This window comes from Rhipicephalus sanguineus, chromosome 3, assembly GCF_013339695.2.
Source record: "Rhipicephalus sanguineus isolate Rsan-2018 chromosome 3, BIME_Rsan_1.4, whole genome shotgun sequence".
Taxonomy (NCBI): domain Eukaryota; kingdom Metazoa; phylum Arthropoda; class Arachnida; order Ixodida; family Ixodidae; genus Rhipicephalus; species Rhipicephalus sanguineus.
The window spans coordinates 130785678-130809140 of NC_051178.1; the positions used below are offsets into that span (position 1 = coordinate 130785678).

At 47.0% G+C, this 23463-nt stretch overlaps 1 protein-coding gene across 1 annotated transcript; it reads right to left on the minus strand.

The window, feature by feature from the left end:
* Positions 1 to 368: 368 nt before the first annotated feature.
* Positions 369 to 19881, minus strand: LOC119387142 (cyclic nucleotide-gated cation channel beta-1). The gene is made up of 7 exons (XM_037654450.2): positions 19821 to 19881; positions 17423 to 17752; positions 16075 to 16277; positions 14533 to 14635; positions 7976 to 8393; positions 6845 to 7332; positions 369 to 4828 (listed from the first exon to the last, which is right to left on the minus strand). The coding sequence occupies exons 1-6, from the start codon at positions 19879 to 19881 to the stop codon at positions 7047 to 7049; spliced, it is 1401 nt and encodes a 466-aa protein (XP_037510378.2). The 3' UTR covers positions 369 to 4828; positions 6845 to 7046.
* Between the last annotated feature and the right edge of the window lie 3582 nt (positions 19882 to 23463).

The window sequence follows — 23463 nt, forward strand, 5'->3', positions numbered from 1 at the left end:
CAAAAAAAAGTTTCGCTTCAGTGAACATACTTTTTAAAAGTCAAGAGGGCAGCGGTGCTCCACTGCAGTGGATTGTTACGGGAACGTATTTCTAATAAAAAGGCGGCTGTGTGCAGAAATTTCTAACGCAGTCAAATCACCACAAAAATGTCTTTCAGGCTAGACCAACTGTCATGTTCTATACGAGGTGTGTTTTTTTTATTCTTTATTCTTGCGGCTAAACATGGCGTAGTCAGATAAACGTCGGCTGTGTTGCCTAGAACGTGTACTCACACATTCACCGCCGGCAAGAAGTAAACACCAACAGTGGTCACGCAATGAATCAGTCATGAAAGAAAAGCGCCAAATTTTTTTGTATCAACCTTTTTTTTTCTCTTTTTATTAGGAACAGCTCAACACGAAACTTCGGTCTTGCAGGTGGGCTAACAGTGACGAAATCTGAACTTCTTCAAGCAGTGTCTTTGCCAGTGTACGGCCAATAGAATAGAGAGAGCGAGATGAGAGAAAGAAAGGCAGAAATACATCGGGATCGAAAAGAAAAGGTTTTCGAAAGAAAGGAAGATGAACGGGATTACGAGGAGGGAGCGGGAGTGCAGGACGATGGCGAGCATCGGGGCGCGGGCTTCGGATGGGCCAGCGCCAACATTTTCGTGTCGGGAGGCTGGGAACCACCACTTAACGCGTGTATTGCAGCTCTCGAGGAATGCAATGAATTGCAAATGTTCTCGCGCTTCGAAAAGGGCGCCCTCTCCTATACCGACGTAACCAAAGCAGCGCGGCGGGAACTCATGGAAACGAGCTGTCGGCCGACGTCGTCATTACGGCGGCCCTCTTGCTTCGCCAATTTCGGGCGACAACGAAGGCAGCGGCTCGGCCACTGAGGGCCTTTCCCCGAAGCCGGGACCAGTTTAATTCAATTGGAAATGCATCGGACATTCGCACGCCCAGTAGGTCGCGCTCCGGCCTCTGCAAAGCGCGGAACGCGCGACGTGAACCGTGAAAAGCTGTCGTCGTTCCATGTTAACCATGCTTTGGCTTCGTCGCAAACACACACACACACACATGCAACGAGAGAGAGAGTGTGCGAGAAAGTGCTAAGAGAAAGAAGAGAGATAGAAAGGGCGGTCAAATTTTCTCTCTGTGTCCTAGGATAAGACTTGAACAATGGGATGTGGTAAGAGTCTGAGCGGTTTCGCCCTGTCTGCCTGGCATGTGCAAAAAACGTACGCGTAAGGCAAGAAGGGTGAAGTTTTTTTTTTTTCTGGAGGATTCCAGTGAATGGTGCGTGCTCGAAATGAAAAGGCTGCAAAAAGATGTCTGGTGGGGATTTACTTCCTCGAGAGCTCACTCTTCAATTGATCTCGGCAGTTAACACTAATCTTTGTCTGTTCGAAATATTTTCATTGTATTTGCTGACTCGCCCGATTTGAAAGCGAAATTCTTTCGTTTCGTGGGGATTGAAGAGTGTGAACCTTTGGAAGTGGCAAGTCAATAGCGTTGCAGCCATGAAGAGATAGTGGCACGATCGTTCTTGATAGACACTGCCTATAAATTGTAATCGTTCCTAACTTTTCTACTAACTATATAGCAATCCAGCCACCACTTGTGCGGCAAATTATACGGGATACCATTCCATGAGGTATCCCAGCTCTTATCCTTTGTCAGTACACATCAGAAAAGAGAAACGTTTGCAGACTGTTGAACATTACTGCCACTTCAGTTATTTATTATGCGCGTTATTCCTTTTCAACAGCAGGATTTGGCTCGAAAATTTGATATATTATTTTTTTCTAGGGATTGAAAACATCGTTTTCTCAGAAATGCTAAACTGGTTACTGCTTGAGCTATAGTGCGAAGTATTTAACAAGTACATGAGCATTTGTTGGCTGTTTATTACGAAATATTACTGGTGATGTATAAGAAATATCTTCCTCGAACAAGCGCGCCTAGAGCTTTGGGACGTATATGTATTTTCCTGGCATTAAAATGTTATCGCTGAAATGTATTTTGCGTACTTCGAACCACTGACATTGTGGGAAGCAAAAAAAATGCTCTCAAAACAACATCAATGCGGTTATCAAGAAATATTTGAACATTATAAATGTTAATAACTGTGGCCACAGAAAAAACAGAATCGCTGTTTTTTTATCTGATTCGCTAATCATCATTAACCATTCCTTGACTGCAGACATTGTTACAAGTTTAACAAAAGGAAAATTATTTTTAACCGCGACATTTTTCATTTGAATTACCTTAGCTAAACTATCAACAGTATACATGAATGCAGAAATTTTGGTAGAAGATCAAGGTGTGGGATGAAGTAAGAAAGAAATAACTAAATTGCGAACCTGTAACGTTGTGATGAGCACGAGTAAAATTTCCTGGCTACATGACAAGCTTTTCTCGAACACGCACAGATGTTTATGTTTTGTGTATCTGTGTTTATGTATTTGTGTGTGTGAACAGGGTGGACAGGATAAAGCTTGCTTCCTAGCTGTCCTTCCATGAAAGTGTTAATATACATCCAGCCACCTTTCAATTGCATGCAACCGGGTCCCACAAAAGTATGGTGTTTCACATGAGCTTGTAGAACAAAGGAATCCAGGATGATGATTGGTCCATGACAGTATTGAGGATGATCCAAGCAAACATTTGTGCCAGTGAGAGAGACAATATAAGAAGGCTGTCAAGATAATGTTACTGACGACTGTGTCACGCGAAGGGCTAAAGTTTGACACTTGACGAGCACGAGGAGTTCCCGTCCTGAGTGAGCACCGCGGATGCACTGATGGCGCATCCGCGACAAAATATGTGCTTCCAAACAACCGTGATCTATTAAAAAGTGTGGGCGCCCGTCTGGATACATAATTGTTTTTTTTTTTAACTTCGTACAAAGATAATGCACCGAGAAATATATGTGGCTCCCTTCTCTCTTCCCTTAAGCTGAGGTCGATTCCTCGCTCTACTGGCCCCTGAACGACAAGTGCGCGAAATAAACGTTACACGCCTCCTTGCTTGCTGTAACTGAAAACTGTTGTCCAAGTCGTCCAATGAAATTCCCCAAGTTCATGCAATGCGCCACGCGAGGTGAGAATTTTTTCCCACATACGAGCGCGAGATCCTGTAACAAATTGCGTTTTTTGCTTGTATTTGTACTAGATTTTCGACTGTGGAACAAATTTTAAGTGTACAATGCTTCTTGATTCCGCTTCGTTACTTTTTTTTTTACCTGGACAAATAGCATATTTTGTTCGACAGGTTCAAAATCAAGCTCTGCGCGAATAACAGAAAATATCGCCATTTTTCTTTGGGCTACGTGGTGTCTTCGATTATATATATCCATGTCATTCACTACTTTACATCACGTTCTTTCGTTTCTAATTCACAAAAAAAAATGAAACATATTTCTAAAATAACGGCAGAGACTCAATGCGCACATGCCTGTCTCGCTACGCAGCCAAGTGATGTCACTTCATCGTGTAATTTGAGTAAATCTATAAAACCTACGCACAAAACTTCATGTCCCTCAGCTTACAAGAAATCTCTCCACGTTTTCAGAGAACGCGTCTAAGAACAAGTTACATCAACCTTCCTGAGCCTATCATACCAGACGATGCTAAGACCTAAGAACCCTGTGTCATCAAACTCTGGCCTAAGGCTTACGGTAAAAGATCGACGACTAGCTAATGATTCTATCGAGACCTAATCCCAGATTTTTTTTCTGAAAGCTCGGAAATAATTTCTTAACCTCCTACATAGGCATCTCATCGCTTGGAGAGATTAGAGGTTCGAACTGTTGAAGATTTGCTTAAATGTTACAGGCGACTCAGTCTTCAGCTTGTGAACGACACCTGTCTTTTTTTTTAAGCGTCCTCACAGCATCGTGACACGGTCACAACCAGTCTATTAAGCTTTCGTTAGAACGATACCTATGTTCACTGTTGTACGTTTTTGGCAACAACAATCACAGAAGAGATACTCAACTAAGACTAAACTACGTTTTTTTTCTGCCAACACGATCACATTCACTGTTTTTATGTGCAAGCCTGTACAACATGCTTCACCAAAACCTTTAAAACAATTCTAATCATTTTTCGACGCCCTCGCCACAGGCGCGCACGAGCGAGAGTTGAGGGTACATATGGTGGTCGTTATTACTATTCGCAGCACTCAACCGCACAAATTCACTTGATGTGGATTTAAAAAAACAAAACGGGACAGAAAACTTACGCCATAGAAGAAATTCGACATCCCAGTTGGCATGTGCTTCAAACACACAACAACACACGCACTTCCAAAGTAGCACAAGGCATACGAAGATGCCCCTGAAAGGTAGAGTCTGTTGTCGCAGTCTTCTGTTGGTCGAAAGTGCTAGTGCGGCGCTTGGAGCAGGATGGAAACAAAGATGAAAAAAAAAATAAAGCGAAATGGGGATAAGCGACGATGAACTTAACCTTCTTCGTATTCAATTGACCAAACTAAAAAAAAAAGAACAGTGTCACCAAAGAAATCAGAAACAGTAGTGCCTTTCATTTTTTGTCTGTGTTAGAGTGAAAGTCCGCTCTCATGCCACAGTCACTTGATTCCGTTGCTCCGAATGCATGTGCGCACTTATTTGTGTTCTCGTAGTCTTGCGTTCACGCTCACAATGCCTTTCGGTGAAATGCAACCTCGCCGGCCAGTCGCATGCAGGCGCGTAGTGACTTCGCTGGGAGCGGCGACAATTTATTTACACCTTCGGCAAGAACAGGCTGGTGTCGACTGAAGGTGGCGAGGGCCTTTATTTGTGCTAAGTGACGCAGTCTCTTTCACACTGCAGCACAGCCTCCTGCGAAGTACATATGAAAAAAAAAAGGAAGTTCATGGTTTATTGAATTGCATATAAAGAAAGAGTGTGTATTTAACGTAACTGGATGCATGCTATCAAACCACGCCTTCTTTGCGAAAACGATTGACGCCATAAAAGAACAAAGTCTACCAGTCCAAAAGTATGTTATACAGCATTCAGTGTTACTTCACCGAAGTACCAAAACTTCCCCAAAGGATTCTCACAAATGCTTTGAGCCAGTGTTGCGACTGGGGACAAGTTACTTGCGCGCGCGATTATCTGCGTTTTTTTACTGGTTCTTTCCCCTTCTCAAGGGCGTGAAAGGTATTACGCTCAACACGAAGGTGGACAATGCGTTAACTGTATTTACATTTACATACTCCTCAAAGGTACTAATAGCATTCACATGTGAAATTATGATCGAACGCTTGCGCAAACTAAGCACATTTAAATGGTCTACGCCTCTTTTTCTAACAAGCCTGCGCACTTATGCAACAGTAGCTCTGTATTCAGCTTTCCGTGCACTGAAGCCAACCGCTCGAGAATTCTAATTCAGTGTACGCCCAAGGGCGAAGTCAGATTTTAAAGACGATAGTCTTTCTTGGGGAACTTAAACGCAGAAATTTTGGTCTGTCTGTCTGTCTGTCTGTCTGTCTGTCTGTCTGTCTGTCTGTCTGTCTGTCTGTCTGTCTGTCTGTCTGTCTGTCTGTCTGTCTGTCTGTCTGTCTGTCTGTCTGTCTGTCTGTCTGTCTGTCTGTCTGTCTGCATGTCTGTCTGTCTGTCTGTCTGTCTGCATGTCTGTCTATCTATCTGTCTGTATTTCTGTTTGTCTGTCTGTCACCCGATTCAGCGACACGGCCAAAATTGAACCACTTGCTTACCGCCCACCCATCTTGAACTGGTACGGCTGTTCATACTTGTGAACGTGGTCGATCAAAAAGTAAATATTACGCATATCTGAGGCGCAACATCACTAGGTAAGTATTAGGTGGTGTGTTCCTTTAATAAAAAATACAGATACGTAATTCTAAAGACCTAGTTTTTAAGCTGCGCTGAAAATGCGGCTGCGCTGAAAATGCCTATGCGCGCCGACGAACGCCCTCTGCCACGGAGGAAGGAAACTCTCTGCACAAGCTGATGTTTCCCGACGTATTGCCAGATGGCGTCCATATCTCACGCAGCGCCTCCTCTATCGTCTTTACACGGCATTTGCAGCGGAGCACGCAGATACGTGGCCAATTTTTTATTTCCGCTAATGCTGGCGGAACTCACGTGACCGGCCCATCCTCCTCTCTTTACATTTAATTTCTGAACCTTACCACAGTACAGGGTTGCCAACCGGCCTCAGCCTGGTTAACTACCCTGCCTTCCCCTTGTCTCGTTTCCTCTAAACCGCAGTCAGACGCTTTGGCAGCACATAAGTAGTCCCATAACAACCGTACAGGGTGGAAAGAGGGTGAGAGGGAGGGATTTTAGCATCTCTAGCTTTGTCCCTCTGTCTTTCTCCCTCTCTCAATCGCAGACGATTTGAATTCACGTCATAGTCCCAAAACAAGCACACTAAAAAGAGAAGGAGTTAGCGAGAGAAGCGTATGCACAACCGCACGTGCGGCACACACACAACGGTCCATGCACGCCCATGCACTGAAATGGGGACACGGCCGTGAATGTGACGATTTCACATCCACACAAAGCACCGCAAATGTCACCCTTGATAAGGAGATAACGCAGAAATTATGGGAAAGGTGGAAGCTTGCAGAGATCAAAATTCCTTGAACGGGAGGTGTCGCTGTAGCCAGCGTCTCAATAAGTGGTCTTGTCTTCTTCAGGGCAGCAACTTCAGGTTGCTGCCTTGAAGTGGACTGGTTGCTGCGGACAAGTGGTCTTATCTCCAAGGCAGCAACCTGAACTTGATACCTCGAAGAAGACAAGACCACTTGTCGAAATGCTGGTTCCAGACAACCCCTCCAACTTCTTTCAAGGACTCCCCATCACGTTGATAACGAGGTCACTCACTGTAGAAGCGTGCACCAAACGCCGGTAACAAGTACAGGTGCACACCGCCGTCCAGGCGAATGGCCTGTCCTGCCACTGCCAAAGAGTTCCCCCACGTGGACGTCCAAGGGGCGGCGTGCTTCGTGGCCGCAGCAGCAAAGAAGCCGTCGAGGAGCCATCGGTCCTCGAAGAAGAAGCAAAGGGAGGCGAGCAGCGGGAGATGTCAGATGATGGACTCCCGGTTTCGCTCCTGCTCGTCCGAGGAGCATCCACTGCTCTCGGGACTCGCGGCGCCGCATATCTGCAGCTCGATCTCGGCGAGCCGGCTCTCCACCTCCCACTGCTGCTGGCTCAGCTTGACGCTCATGGTGGCGTTCTCAGCCTCGAGCGTGACCAGCCGCTCACGCAGTCTCTTGATCTCGGCAAGCAGGGCCTCTTGGGACGCGTCCCGGACCGAAAGGGGGCTCATGCCGCCGCCACTGCCCATCACGCCGCCGCACAGCAAAGGGCTGCCACAAAGAGAAAATGAACTCCGTCAGCGCCGAAATACCACACTGCACTATGCTTTAATCTCATAAAAGAAACCGTATACGGTCCAAACAAAACAAAAGATGCAGATACCATGGAGTTTCAAAGTGAAGAGAAATAGTCAACGCTCCAACAAGTAGACTTGTCTTCGTGAAAGCAGCAACTACCTTCCTTTAGGGAGTGTTTTGTACACTTTGCCCACTCTCCCCCAACCTCAGCGTGAAAGAGGAGAAGAGAAATCCTGTGCAGAAAAGAGCAAAAGCAAATAAATGGAAAGAGGGTGCTATTTAGATGGAGTGGCTGTCATGCCGAATCAGAGTTTGATGTTTTGTGGTAAGAGAGGAACAAGAAAATAAAGTGTGGGGCATACTTCTCGTTTGTACCTTTTATATTAGAAGCACTAATTCATTGTAGACTTGGGGAAGACAGTCCACATAAACCGGCGTAATGCAGCCGAAATGAAAGCAACCTATAGCGTTCTAGCCCTGGGGGCCTGAAAGCTGCTCACTTGTAGCAGTATCACCATGACATCCATGTTTAGCATGACGTTGGCATATATATGCTTTCGCATGTCAAGGTTATGAAAAGGCAGTTACGTCAGACAACGAAAGATGGACCCCCAACCTGGGCACCATCAGCTGCGCCGTGGACGCGGGCGAAGTGCCGACCGGGCTCGCGTTGCTGGACAGGTCGGCCGCCGTATAGGCTACGCCCGGAGATGGCGGCGGGTGACGGTACGGCGACGCCGGTGTGGTGGTCACCATCGTGGTGGCCAGCCGCCTCGGCTCGGCCGAGGGTGCGGCGGACGGCGGCGGTGGGTGCTGCTTGTGGGGTTGCTGCTGTTGGTCGTGGGGTACGGCGCCGTTATAGCGGCTGCTGCTGAGGGGGCTTTCGGCCGCCTGAGGGGCCGAGGAGGGCTGGAGGAGGGCGGCGACTGAGGAGGAGGCCTCCTTGGAGGGGGCGCCCGGTGTCACCTCTTCCAAGGGCAGCTTGCCTCGAGACTCGACCAGGCCCGGGGTGCTCCGGCTCCGGCCCAGGGACACTGCAGAGCCACCGGGCCCCCGCCGCACGGGAGAGCCGCCAGCGGGGCGCCGCGAAACACACACAAAAAGGGACGCGGCAGGGTAAGGCGGCCACCACAGCTAGTGAATCGTAGCTTACGCGTATGCTGTTGTTTAACGCTATTCACAAGAATGGGGGACGAGGTCTTCAAGTTACGAAGAGTTTCGAAAATGACCTGTCAGAATAGAAGACTCAAACAACGGCGCGTTTAGTGCTAAGCTAAGGCAAAAAAAAAGAAACAAGAAAAACGGCCACCTGATCGGCCACGCTCACTTCGTTTCAACACTAACACGTTCCGTATTTGGCCCAAACGAAAAACTCCAAGCGCAAAAGTTTCGCACAGTTACTCACGGGCAATGGTACCTAAAAAGAATATAAGAATGTTACCTAGATTCTTTTTTTCGCACAGAGCGTTTGCGCGAAGCTTAATGAGCGAAGTGCATCCTAGTCTTACGGGTAGGAATATCCTTCTGGTGGCTATCCTTTTGATAGACGTGCTCGGAACTCTTACTTAAGAGCAGGCTATTAAGACTACAATAATAAAAACAAATCGTTCTTCAATGTGAGAGAGCAGCGTACAGCTAAAGGAATGCTTAGGAGCCGAATGCAGTATGGTCGGTTACATATAAGACGTTATTATTAAGTAGGCCAGGGCGGGTTATTTTTTTAAGTTTTCAACATATTCTGCTGATCGAATGCAAAAGCTATTCTACGTTGCCCGTTAAACTGCTTCTAATACCCTGATTCTTTATCATACGCTTTTTCTACACGTTTCACAAGTACATCAAGAGCCAGCAAGTCGACTTACTACTATATCTAATCTAATTTAACGAATACGGTAAGTTAAAAAAAAAACGCAATACATGTGAGCAAAGTTTCGAGCACTCTCCATTTTCATTGCGTGCGTTTAATGTAATGTTCTGCAACTGAGACTGCTTACGGGAGAACCAGAAGCGTACGTCGAAACTGTGCTCACAGTGGGAACAACACTACGAGAAGTTCGGAGACAGTGCGGAATTCATTCAGAAAGGTGCTGAACAGAAATCTGCCAGGCGTGCTATAGGATCGTCTCATCAAGCACAAATTCTAAAGCAAGAGGTGGTATGATGCTACTTTAGGATTCTACAGATCAGTGATAAAATAGTGATAATAAACATGCGCCATGCTTGGAGAAATGTGCAGTCTCATTTTCATGCGCAGGTCAGTGAGCCTGTGGGCCAAATAAAGTTCGAAATCCAGATCGTCCTGCTAGCTGCCGTGGCTAGCGAAACCATGGAAGCTAACTCAAACCGTAGATAAGCTTTAAGGAGACAACGCGAATCAAGAGCGGTCAGCACCTTAGGAACAGACGCTGTTTGCTGCGTTTGACAAAGTGTCATGCATGTTATGACCCTTGCAGTCTACAGGTGGCAACGAAGCTACTAAAGATTTCAGAGGCTACGTGTGCAAGGGGAACGCTGTCTGCTGTGAATTAAACGATTCAACAGCGTCACTAGGTAAAAAAAAACGAGCAAAAAAGAAAATGACAGGCGCTGAGAGGTGGTCGCGAGGCCTCACATCAATGTTTAAAGGACATCACAAGAGACTAGAAATAAATAAATGAAACAGCTGGTGGTAGCGCGAGAGTCGGTGACCCAATTTCTGCCGAACGGTACCCCGAGGAGTCGTTTACGCGCGACAGAGTAGCGCCTGGCGCATTCCTGCGCACTGCCAGCATCGTCGATAAGCCGGTGTTGGCGGCGACGACGCGACGCGCCCGGCCAGAAAAAAATGCCAACGAGCGGGTACGCGTGAACAAGCCGCGAGCCCGCGACACACCGCATAGCGTACACCGCAGACCGGCGTTTCCCACTTGCTCCTCAAGAGCTTGGTACGTTTCGAGCTAGAGTGCTTTCCCGCGCAGCCATTCTGGACGGACGCGGAACGCATTCGCCTTGCATCGTACAAGCTCGCACGGTATGGCGAACCAGGCACGCTGCGCGCCAGCCTAGCCCCGAAGCTCTCGAGCTGAGCGAGCCCCTCGACGGGACGAGGCCTGGAGCCCGTTTCATCAGTCTAGTCACCGCTCCTCCTTCATTCGCTGTTATTGCTTCCGTCATAAATGTCGTGCGTTTGTGTATGCGTGTGTAGCGCGCCAACTGTTTGCCTCCCGACTGCGCTCGCGTCGCGTTTTCAGGGTCTGCGCATTTAGTCGCTCGCTTGGGAGAAAGGCATTCGCTTCGCGGCTGTAACGGGAGCAGGCGCCGCAGAAGCACCAAACCGCGCGCGCTCTCTCCTCCCATTTTTGCGGTCGTCCACGCAAAACAAGACAAAGGTGCGCACGCGTTAGGCTTCGCCGCAGTGCGAATGAGCTGCGGTACGCAGCCGACTTGCGGAAAGCCGCGTGTTTGTTTACTTCGAGTGTTGTGGGGCGTGTTCGGGTGTTCCTGCTCCGGGACAGCTTTCAGCGAAAGTTGCTCGTCCCCCCTGAACAGAGTTATTTGCTGATCCGCGTGTCACCGTATGTTAGGAACTTTTATGGGTCTTTCACGTTAGTCTTGGTGCGCTGATTGTCTAGCCGATCTGGCACAGAGAAAGAAGGCGTCAGCTTGGTTATTGGGCTTTGAATTAAGGGACCACATCGATATGGCTGCCTCTGAAAAATTTCTAGTGTAATCTGTAAGCACGTGAGACTAAGGGACAGGCTTGGTGGTGGTACACGTTTTATGTTGTATTAAACAACTGATGACGAACCTGTACTCACTTTTATGTTACCCTTAGAGGGATAGAGAGACAAGCGATAAGCGGAAGGCTGGGAGGTTAACCGGGAGATAAATATCCAGTTGATTACGCAGTGCATGACAAAGTGCTTTGTCCGTTGTGGTCCTGTGTGGTAAAGCGAAATGTAAGCAGGTAGACAGTAACCTATCTACATGTAGTATTCTAAGGCCCTGTAATTATATCAGCGATCACGATTATTACAGTCAAAAAGATAGAGAAGGAAAGAGTGAGAGAAAGAAGCAGAGGCAGAAGAGGCAAGAAAAGAGAAAGTCTTCAAGAGAACAAACAGAAAGCCTTCGATGCCAAAATGCAGTGCAGAGCAGCAATGTTAAAAAGATGCTGACAAAAGATTTGAGCACTTCTCTTGCGTACGAATAAGTAGCAGTTTCCATCGATGTTTTGGCTTGAAGAGCTGTAATTATGAAACGGGATTGTTGAAGAACTTCTAATACGAAGATTAAATACACGATATGATGTAATTATCCCAACTGTTAACCGGTCACTGATTTGTCCTTTGCGGCAGCTGGGAAAATGTTTTGCGCAAACATGTAGGTCTGTCTGGAGCTGTTGCAGTGAATGAATGAGTTCACCGGGCAAACGCTTTAAGCTTGCCTTTGGTTTTCAATAGCCCAGTTCAGAGGTTATTGAAAAACGTACTAAACGTTTTGATGTTCTGATAATGATACTTTCTTCCTGTGTTTTCTAAATATATGCGTGTGCTACAATACAATACGTTTCAAAACAAACATATGAAAACGTATGCTTGGCAATAATGAACCCTAATGGAAAAGGGGCAATTAAACGAATAATTTTCGAAACATCACTAACATTATCAATATTGGTGTTACCTCCCGGGCTACATTTAAAAGCAGTTAGAAGCTCCATATGTTAAAGAAAAATCATGCATTGATGGCAAAGCTTCAAAAGCCGAAGTCCATCAACAACAATGAATTAAGAACACGTCGCAATAGATCTTTCTTGTATTCACTGGTACCTTTGATGACAGATTGGTCTGCATGATATAGCGGAGGCAAACTGCAACATTGCTATCGCACACAGCTTGCCAAGGACGAAAAACTCTCTAAAGTAAAAACCTTTAAATTCCAGCAGCTTAACTGCAGGTTAGCAGGTTAAAGGGACACTAAAGGCAAATATTAAGTCGACGTTGATTGTTGAAATAGCGGTCCAGAAACCTCGTAGTGCTACTTTTATGCCAAGGAAGTGCTTATTTTGAAATGAAATCACGTTTTAGTGGTCCGCATCGCGTTAGCGCACTTCAAATCACCCGCCTGAAATCCGACTTTCATACGTCACTGCTGCCGTGCCGAACGTTGCCAGCCTTTACTGCGCGGCCGCCGACCCTAGTAGCAGCAGAGCTAAAGTAGCGGGACCCACAGCAGCAACAACGGCCATCGAAGCCCTCGAAGCTTGCCGCAATCGCCGCAATGGATGTGGACGGAGAACTTGACAACGAGACATTGGCTCGCGACTCTGGGCTCCAATTCAGCGACTTGAGCCCCGGTGAACGCGGTATGCTGCTGAGGGCTCGTAGTGCCGGCGTCGTTGCATGCGGCATTTTGTCGAACTTTCTGTCAGAGCGACTTTCACGAACGCGCAAAACACACGCGGCAGTACGCGATCCCGAAGCTACCACTGAGACGCGACCGCGTGAGCGAAGCAGGGCGCCGGGCGAAGCGCAGTTCAACGAAAACGGAACCTTTGAACCACGCGCGCCGTTCCCCATGGCAACGCCACAGAGGTTCTTTTTTTCATGAATCAAACGGAAACGAACAAACAGCATTTTATTACGTGTTGTGATGCACGGAAGGTTCTTTTGTACAGCTGCTAGTTTGATTACTAGTGATTTATTGTAGGCAGACTCTCATACGACATCGGGATCACTTCGAAAATGTCCCACTCGTGGCGCTCATCATGTGATACATTTAGCTTAATTTCTCGGTAAGTAGGGCACTGCTGTTGATAATATTGCCGTTTTAGAAGTTGTCATACATTGAGCTTTCACTCTGACATAAATTGTTATTTGCCTTTAGTGTCCCTTTAAGCAAATTCCAGCAGGTTAACTGTGTAATAAACTTGTCTCCTACGACCCTTTAAAGTATTATAGAATGAGGTGTCACGACACACAAGAAAAATTAATCCGAACTGCAGGAGTGAGCTCTGTTTTTTTTTACTTATAAAGCTTTGGCGAATTATATTTTAGTTTATGCTAGAAGATGTAGCAGTGAGACTCTTCATTCAATAAAATAGTTTTACTCATAATTAACTGAAGCATTATGAAAAAATTCGTAAGCAGGAAAACGCACCTTAAAACAATTGCAATGCTCACCATACAAGATAGCTGAATTTTTTGTCCATCCAACATCTAATATGAACGGACGGCTATGGTTACTAGAAAGCCGTGTTTATGACAAGGGCAATGTTTATGCGTTGACAACGTCTCCTCAAATTTAATCAAGTGTCCCTCATAGAAAAAAAAATAAAGCGAAAAGAAAATAAAGAAACAGCAGGTTTCTGCTATGTATAATTATTCAGTAACATAACTGAGTATCAACAGATGTACCACATGTTCATAACTAATGCCTGTAGCGCATGCTTAGCAAGGCAAACACAAAGTGAACCGCTCAAAGAACTTTAGCTTTCTTGTTTCTTTTTCCTGTGTTTGAATGCTTTTTTTCCGCTATGTCCTTCAAGAACACAAGGAAACTTCACTGACAGTTCAGACACCTCTTGTTGCTGAGTTTGAGCGACAACACAATATACGTTTACTTTTCATTCAACTCAATATTTCCCCCTTGCACTGATGTTAGGTTCTCAAGCTCTTACGTTAGCCACAGTACCGAAACAAAGGCGAAATAGGAAACGCAACTGAAAAGCTGAGCAAGCAAGAAATGAAACACAAGGAAGAGAGGAGTATAGAGGGGAGATAGCAAGGAGACAGCAAGCGAGCAGGCAGGCGAGCAAGCGAGACAGAGAGAGAGGCAGAGAAGGAGGCGACAGGGAGAACAGCGAGCCTAAGAAGAAAAAGAGGAATTGAGTGGAAAGGGTGTGCCGGTGTAGTAATAATAATAACGGTATAGTATGTGTGGAGGGGGCATGGTGGCGGCTCCTACTTGACGAACCTCTGTCGAGCGCGCCCAGATTGTCGGCGAGGCCGGCCTCGGAGGCGTACGAGGGGGCTCCCCTCATCGTCGAGGGGGCCGCGTAGCGCGCGGCTGGGGGTCGCGAAGCGGAGGAGGAAGGATGTTGTTGTTGTAGTCGCTGGGCCAGCGTTGACGAGGAGAGGAGGAGGGGCGACGCGGGCGCGTCCAGCTGGAGTACGGAGCCCGCGAGGAACCTACTTTTGCGCATCGGCTCTCGCTTGTACTTCTCCAGCCGCTTGACGGCGATCGCCTCGAGACGCACCCGGGCGGCGGGGTAGTCCTTGAGCACGTCCCACATGTCCTGCGGGAGAGAGAAATCGAAACGAAGTGAAGTCGAATCTCCGAGCGATTCCATCAAGGATTTTAAATTGGCCTGGCAAGAATCTCGCCTAGCTTCTAAAGATTCAGCACGTTCGTCTTAAGAAAACCGTCGCTCAAGATTGCATTTTAGCGAAACAGATATACTGCTGAAGAACAATTCGACGAAGGATCCTAAGTTTGCCTGCCAACATTCTCGCCGAGCCAGCTCTCACCTAGCTTCCGAAGTTCGGTGCACTCGCCTTAAGCAGGCCGTCTGTCACGACTGCATTTTATCGAGATACATGTTCTTGGAAGATGGATGCTTGTAGTGACAAGAAATGGTCGAACAAAAAATCTCGCTGAGCCATCGTTTCGACAAGGACTCCGTCTAAAGGTAGGCTCCAGCGATTTTTTTCCCATCTCATTCTCGTGACTGCATTTTACGCCTTGACATGATGAACCTCAAGTGAATTTGTACATGATGGTCAATCAAATATGCAGAAGATATAAAGTTTTTCATGCCCCCGCTATAGCTTGCCTTATAAGGCAAGTCCTAATAGATTCTCAGCAATAATGCTGACCACTAAGTTTTTTTTTTAACTTGCAGTGGTATCTTTTTACAAAAGAGCGTTTTCGCATGTCGTTCTCATCTAACTTCATCTGCCTTAGCCGGCGTCTAACTGGCGACTTCCGGTACAGCCTCGTAACGGCATTGCCACTAGGCTACCACAGTGACTGAGTGGGAGCACTAGGGAGTGAAATAGCGTTCTAAGGAAAATTAGAGATGTTTGTGCTGCGACTTACTTGTCATGTTACAATACCATTTAAAAAGATGCCTTACCATATGCACCTTACACATTAAGAGCAGACAACCCGCACTACCTCGAAGAAGGCACATCCCCAGAGCTAATCACGTCAATTAAGTATTTCAAAGACAAATTAAAAGTGTCTTTGAGAATATAGAACGTATCTATTGAAGATATGTGTTTATGTAGCGCCATGTATGAGCCAGTTGAGTGCCAAAGATTCGGCATATCAATAGTAAAACTTACGTCTAGGCATCGACGGCTTCAAGGAAGTATGGCTAGTTGATAAAAAACAAGTATGGGCAGTAGATAAGGTGACATGCACTACTCTAGCTTTCCCCTGGCACTCATTTTCCGACAGTTAAGAGTGCAAAAAAACAAAGTGGTGACGAAAAACGACACACGGTACCAGCGCCGTTTCGACACCGTGTTGTTTTTTCGCGCTGTTGACTTTAGGTATAGATCACCAACGAGTGCAGTTAGTCGCCTTATTAATATACTCCCCTTATGTGTGTTCTTTCGTCGCGGTGCCCTTTAATTATACAACCATAGCACCTAGCCCGACTCTCCACCCTACGTTTGCTAATTGTGTGCTTAGTTCACTGAACAAGACACATCTCCAAAAATGCAGCACCTGCTTGTAGAGGCAGAAGAGGTCCGAGTAGCCGACGGAGCGCACCGAAGCCGTGCGGCGGTTGCCGGCCGTTCCCATGTTGAGGATGGAGATCTCGCCGAAGTAAGAGCCCGCGCGCAGCGTCGCCAGCACCGTCTTGCCGTTGTCCGTGACCACTTGGAGCCGGCCGCGGTTCACGATGTACATCTCCTTGCCCACTTCACCTGCAGTGCGGGAACGAATCGTTCAACTACACCTGCATGCAACTGCAAGGGAATGTTTGAAACTCACTCCACCTGAGGAGAATGAAGCGTGCGGGCCCGGACGTATCAAGTGTACCACATTTCTGTTTTAAAAGTTCTTTCTTCGACTACGAAAAGAGATAAGTGCATTTCTAGCAGCTCAGAATATCAGATGTCGTTTACGTTAAGAGTGGTTTACGTTTGTACTTTTGGTACTTGATATGGTATCAGGCTTTTTCCTTCCAAGAAATTATGCGTCACGAAAAAAAGCGCAGACCTAGAGACGAGAAGAGTATCAAATATGGCGTTAAGAGTTACTCACGTTTGTATTTGGGGTACCTAATATGATATCAGGTTCTCACTTCCAAGAAAGTATGCGCCACGAAAAAGAAAGCAAATTGAGGAGAAGAGAAGAATGTCAAATGTGGAAGTGCTGAATGTTAAATTAAGTAGCAGTGGAAGGCGACGTAGGATGTGCGAAACCGCTGTCAACATTTTGTCTTTAGTTGCTCGTGTTGAGGCAAAAAGCTGCGTTTTTGCACAACACCATGAAATGTCGTCGCTTACTACATTCGCATCTGCAGCGGTCGGCTCTGTAACCTAGTCACAGAAACGTAACTCCTGGAGAAAAGTGGTAAGGGCAAGTCAGGGAGGCTGACGAGACTGAGATAAGTCGGCAAACTTCATCTGAGAAAAAAAAAGAGAGAACGTTATTAGTTCAGAGAAGGCCGAGGAAAGTTCAAAGTGGGCTCGAAAGAAAGAAATGCTCGTTTGGCGCGGTTGGAAGTGCGAACGCATCTTCTCTTTAGCACTATAGGTTCTATCGCATAAGGTAAACTGCTCGGTAGCACAGAATGAAGTGACAGCACGAACTACTCAAGAAGACGCGACTCTTTCATTCACGAGAGAGCTAACCTGCCTTTGTTGGTGTCCACATAAATAGGCGTGCCATTCAACGTCGTGACACAAAGAGTGCAACATTCCCTCCAAATGTTGAATGCTATGAACTCGTTCATAAAGCACCGGATGAACTCGTTCATAAAGCACCGCACTTACTTTGATTCATCGCACGAGTATAATTACGGCAGTGTGCGCTACAATGTGACGCATTGACACTGAGGCCCCACCTTTCCTGCAGATGTAGTCGCCAGGGCTGAAGAGGACGGGTCTCAGGCGGAGCACCAACTCGCATAGGAAGCCTGCCTCGGTGTTCTGGAAGATTTCGACGCGCTTGAGCGTGTCGAGGTGAACGTGGATGGCGATCTCAGCCTTGAGCTTGTCGGGCAGGCATCCCACCGAGCGCTCCTCGTCCGAGCACTTCTGCGTCAACCAGAGGTAGTCGAACCACCGGATCACCTTGTTCTGCAGGTGCTCCGGCACGTGACGCATCCGCATGTACGTCTTCACCGCGTCCAACTTGGCTGCAACACACGGCAAAGGAGGCAAGGGAGCAGGCTCTTAGGCTCAGTCGATTGTATTCACTGTTTTAAAACATACGTGAATATGTATTGGTGAGCTGCAACCTGGTCCACAGAACACGCGCCACTCGCCACCTTGGCTGCGAGTGGCGCTGGCTGGCACTCCCAACGCGCATAAATACCCAACAGTGTGGACGATGCAGTACCCTCCTCCGTAGCTCAATCAGAAACGTAATTCTAAGGTTTTTGGTTCGGATCCCACCGACAGAAAGGGAGCTTTTTCGACCACTTTATATCCTTTCAATTTAGGTTATGATCGTTGTACTATCCAGCTGAAAACAAAAAAAGAATAACCCTTATGCTTTCCTTGGCCTAATCGTTTGTTGGTTTCGTTGGTTGTGACTGATAAAGAAATGAGCCTCTCGAGAAATTCCCCTTCTTTTGTGAGTGAATGTGTACTAACCACACACCTGATAATGCTTGAGAAGGGTGAACATGCGGTCCTGTCGTCATGACATAGTGCAAGTAAAGCGCAAATTACACAAAGACAGTGGGAGGCTAGCCCAAGTGTCGTGTTCTTTCTCTCTCGCACTTCTCGAGCTTAATTATCCCTCCGTGGCAGCTGTCACAATCGCGTCGCTTCGGAAGTCACAAACGGGTGTGGCCTTCCTGACTTGATGATGGAGGTCGCAAGCATGTAGACGTTAGTTCAAGGGTCCTATCGAATCTCTTTCCTATTTTGTTATTTCCTGACTGCCTTCCCGGTGGCGTTGAGCCGCGTCATCTTATGACCTACTGTAAATAGCCCCACCTTTCTCCTCCTAACGGGAAACGCCTCCTCACTCTCGCTCCTTCCTCATGTTCTTGCGCTTTCAGAGCGAGGGATGCGCTTTAAGAGATACCGCACATACGATGAAATTCGAAGTAGAAAATGGGGTGTTTGTTTTTGTTAGAAGTACCATCTACGAACAAACACTTTGCGCGAGGTGCCAGGATTTCAGAACGAAGCGCCCGAATACGCCTCATAATAATAATAATAATAAGAATAATAATAATAATAATAATAATAATAATATCTGGGGTTAAACGTCCCAAAACCACGACATGATTATGAGATACGCCGTAGTAAAGCGCTTCGGAAATTTCGACCAACTGGGGTTCTTTAACGTGCACCTAAATCTAAGTACACGGGCCTCAAACATTTTCGCCTCCTTCGAAAACACAGCCGCCGCGGCCGGGATTCGATCCCGCGGCCTTCGGGCCGGCAGTTGAGTGCCATAACCACTAGACCACCGTAGCGTGGCTCGCTACGAAAATTTTTTCCCGTTACTAAAATCATTCTCTTTATCTGGCACTCCTGCAGCGAAATGCATGAACGCTTTCTCAAAGACTGAAATATGATGGCACAACTGTGAATATAAGCAGAGTAACGCGACGCCATTCAAAACGCAAATACCGTACCGCGCGTGGATATTCGCGTCAATGACGCAGTCACAAGGAAGTATTTGTATTGTTTTGTGATTGTCCACTCGTTAACGACGTCAACTATTATGCAAGAGAAGAGGACTACCACGCGCCACACAATCACCAACCTCTCCTTATATACAATAAATAATAATAATAAAACTATCAGAGGTGCTTAGCGTTCAGTGGAGTTACTCAAGCTGTGAAGAACCTTAAGGAAAAGGTTTTTTAACGTGTCGGGAACACATATATGCAAATATTGGGGTGCGGCCCCAATGAGGCCTGCTTAAAACAAACTGCCGACAGAGTCAAATGAAGAAACGTGGATAAGGTGTCAAGAGCGAATTCATATTTTCACCTAAACTGAGCATTTCTTCTGGCATCATATCTGTCAGTGGCACGCCACTTTTGTTCAATCATTTAAAGTATCACTGCATTAAACGAGTAACGTCACTGAAAAGCTGCTACGATGCCTTCCTAAGTACAACGATACTTTTTGTGGTTCTACATGCTATAACCACGATATATGCTTACGTGCCACGTTTCCAAACACTATAAGCGCCATGCAACGCTCGTACCGTTATCTAATATTGTGTTTTTTGTCGTTTTGCCGGCAGCACGATAACTAGCTTTGATTACCTACCAGCCGGGCTGTCTAAACAGCTGGACTGCGTTGATACCAGAAACACTAGCGCCGTGCCCATTTGGACTCGTGCCTGTAGCAATTATACAGGCGCGCACAATTATGCCGCGTCGAGAATCTTAATTGAATCACGTCGTGGCGTGGCCAACTCGCCGAGCCGTAGCCGCTTATTGAAGCCAGTCGTCACACTCTCTCTGCGTGGCTGCATCGTTATTATAATTGAATAAATAAGCATGAAGAAACACGCGAAGGACAAAGAGGAAACATGGAGAGGGAAGACAGATGAAGATGCGAAGAAAGGAGGAAACAAAAAAAATTAATGAACAGGAAAATCTGTCAAAAAGGGGAATAGGAACATGAAAGTAAAGTGCTTAAAAAAGATGTACAGTACGCTCCTCCGTTAACTGGAACACTCTAATGAGCACATTTCATATTGATTGCCCCTTAACTGCAAGTGGACGTGGAAACATAGTTTTTACACAACACTGACGGTCCCGACGTGGGAGTCGCCCGCTGCGCGCTGACGCGCGCCTTGCAGGACCCAAATAAAGTTCTTCAACCAACCAGCCAACTAGTATGTCAAAAGGAGTCAGAACTGTCAATTACCAGAAGTCCTATGCAATTATAAGGCACAATGCTTTTGCAGGAGAGCGATATCCGGACATGCCCTACACGCTAGTGCTCCCTTTAGCACTGGACCCGTCTGTACATACGGGTGGGCAAATCACCTCACTGAAGGAATGTTAGCAGTGCGCGATGGGCCTGGTCGGGCAGGAAGCCACACCCACTCGAATATACGGAAATTGTCGAGGGTTGTATGCGTCATTCCAAGTATACCATATCCCTTAGTAGCAATTAGCGCGGCGTAAGGAATGCGGGACACTCCATGTTGAGGTGTTTAAGTGCCTCGCAGGAGCCATACGATGCTCTCGACAGGCTGTCCCCACGTCCTTGTCGGTGTAAGCGTTCGCGCACCAGCAGAGAGCCAACCCTTAACTTCGTAAATTTCATAGTCGCATTATTCATGCCTTGACTTTGCAAGCTGTGCAATGTCAAGGCACGAATGATGCAGCCATGTTCAATCTGTGGACACTCAAGGGGTGACATATCTCTGCGCATTGCGTCTTGCAGAAAGCAATGACAACGAGAGAAATAACCATCGCCGTCCTTTAGCATGAACAAGATGATAGCCGCTCAGGCAATTTCTTCTGCTTTCGATAAGAAGAAATTTCCGTGAGCCTAAATTTCTCGCACATCTTATTGAGCGCCTGGAACCTAGACGCACACGTTCGATTATTTAGACTTGGCACCCCACGTCGCAACTCTCATGCATGTAGCCAGTGAATTACCTTCTAGCATTCCAGCTCTTACGTTCTGTGCAGCATCGCTATAGGTCAGTTGATCGAATCCCATTGCATGGCGTACAAATACGGAGCAGGTGCACGCTTCCGCGCACAGCTATCAACACAGCCCACTGTTTCCGAACCGGAAAGAAAAAAAGCGATAACGAAGTCATCGAATTCCGTCGCACCCGAAATTCGTTTAGTAATGAAACGGCCTAAAGTGGCTGGCGTGGTCGAATAACAGCCGAGGAGCCGGGCCTCTACCAAACTTACCAACAACCCATTCCAGCCCTTACTCCCAATTCCTTTAACACCCTTCAGCCTGTGTCTCCGACATAACGATGTTTGTACCTCGTTTCCCAGCGTCGCAGAACTCGGCGTGGAAACATGGCTCTGCCTCACGAACACGCAAGCAGCGGTTGTGTCAGCCTCGACGCCTGCGCTACGAACTTTCCCGCGCGATGGGAATACGGCACCATTCGGGGTTGTGCAAAGATTGCGATTCGAGCAAGCGGCGCGAAGCGCGCTGACCCAGCAAGTCAGAGTAGCCGTGCACGGCGAGTGCTTATGCAAACGAGCGCGCGCTGCAGCCGGCCAGATTGCCTCATTTGTTCGCGAGAACTCTCGGCAAGAGTATCGGTAGCGCAGTGATCAAGCGAAAACTACAGACGAACGGCTCGCACAGAAAAGAGTAAGGCCCTATACTCCGCTCGCTGGGGCAAATTAGAATAATCTGACGAAGCTGTGTATATTTATGGCACGGGCCGCCGGGTCGCTCGGAGCCGACGGAGCACGGATTGCTTTTCTCCCTCTAGATCGCCGTAGTAGTCACATGGGCATCGCCGCGTGTTCTACATTCGTGTTTAATTAACGGCAATGTCATTAGCGCTGCGCGCTCTCTGTTCGCTCCGCGATTATGCCCGTGCCTAATATGTGACTTTTCTGCCTGATTTTCTTACGTCTCTGTGTGGGCGCGCGCATTAGCAGGGACGGAGTTCGAGTCTAGAAAGTGTTTGTTCATACTCGACTGGCTCACGCGCTATAGATGTAAGCGTGCTCAAGGAAGTCTCTTCTACGGTGCTTCCGTGTGAAGGTTAACAGGTTTGTTTCTGCCTCATTGGCAGAAATAGGCCTTAGGGGCGGTACTCAGACTTGCCGGAAAAACAGTCGATGAAGATAGGCTGCGCGCGAATGCATCAACAGTGACGGTATACAGGTGCTTGCCTCGATCACAGGACGAGATTGAAAGCTTTGGAATGCCCGTCGTTCAGATGTTACCCAGATGCATTGCAATGTGTTTCCTGCATGTGCGGGTGCTTTTCTTTTTGTGTACTAATAGCAAAACGAAACACATATGAAAGATGTTGTCATGGGTTTAGCCGCGATGAGTACTCATCTCGCTTTAATTGAAATAAGGAAATGAAAGTATCAAAGCATTTATGTTTTTTTATTGTTAGCGGAATCTACAAAATGGAAACTACCACTCGTGGCATAGAGCTCTATGACACTACTCCAGCTACAGTCGGATACAACTTCAGAAGTCCGCGCCATATCCTCCTCAAAGACGGATGTGCACAAGCTTGCACCAATGGGTGCGCACTCCAGACTGACGTCATGAACCGGACGGCCGCTGACCACGCCTTCGGAGAACACCGCCGAGTGCCTGAGCGGGACTATTTCTTTAGTCGCGGAGGCGATCGGCTGCCGCGCTTCGGTCGTCTGGGCGGGACCTCCCTAAGTTGTATCCGGCTGTAGGGTACATTAAGTAGCGTTGAATATTTGAAAGATAAATAAACGTGCTTACACTACGAATTCACAATATTCCAGCATTTATTTTTCAACCAATAAGTGCTTGGCGCACATAGGCGTTTTACGCATTCTAGCCTGTGCGGTCGTAGGCCATATCGTCTTATAGATAACTCTTAAAAAACACGAATTACAAGACCTGCGTTGTCATAGCGCACAAGTACGTCATCCCCTTCGAAATAAGGTAGACGTTCAGGGGAAGATTGAGGCTTCAGGAGATGAAAATGCTAGAGTCAACGTTTAACTAGAGTCAACGTTTCGACAAGTGTTCTTGTCTTTCGTTACCTCAGTTGTCAGTTGCTGCATTGTAGAAGACAAGGCAAATTGTCAAAACGAAAACGACAAGACCAATAGAGATACCTCCTGCTCAAGGATATTTCACATTTCTTTTTCACATTTTCTTCGAGTATTCCGACGAGTGCTGCATTCCACAGGTACTTTTGAACGTTTTGTTTAACGTTACAGAAAAGCTGGTACATGTCGCTAGCCTGAAA

What these genes read in the sequence shown, in the direction of transcription:
- LOC119387142 (XM_037654450.2), bottom strand. Translation starts at nt 19,881, where the DNA reads ATGGGCACGGCGCTAGTGTTTCTGGTATCAACGCAGTCCAGCTGTTTA. An exon ending in CGACTACATCTGCAGGAAAG is followed by an intron (nt 16,278 to 17,422) that starts GTGGGGCCTCAG and finishes CCCGCACTGCAG; the next exon opens with GTGAAGTGGGCAAGGAGATG. An exon ending in GCGAGAGCCGATGCGCAAAA is followed by an intron (nt 8,394 to 14,532) that starts GTAGGTTCCTCG and finishes GTGGCTCTGCAG; the next exon opens with TGTCCCTGGGCCGGAGCCGG.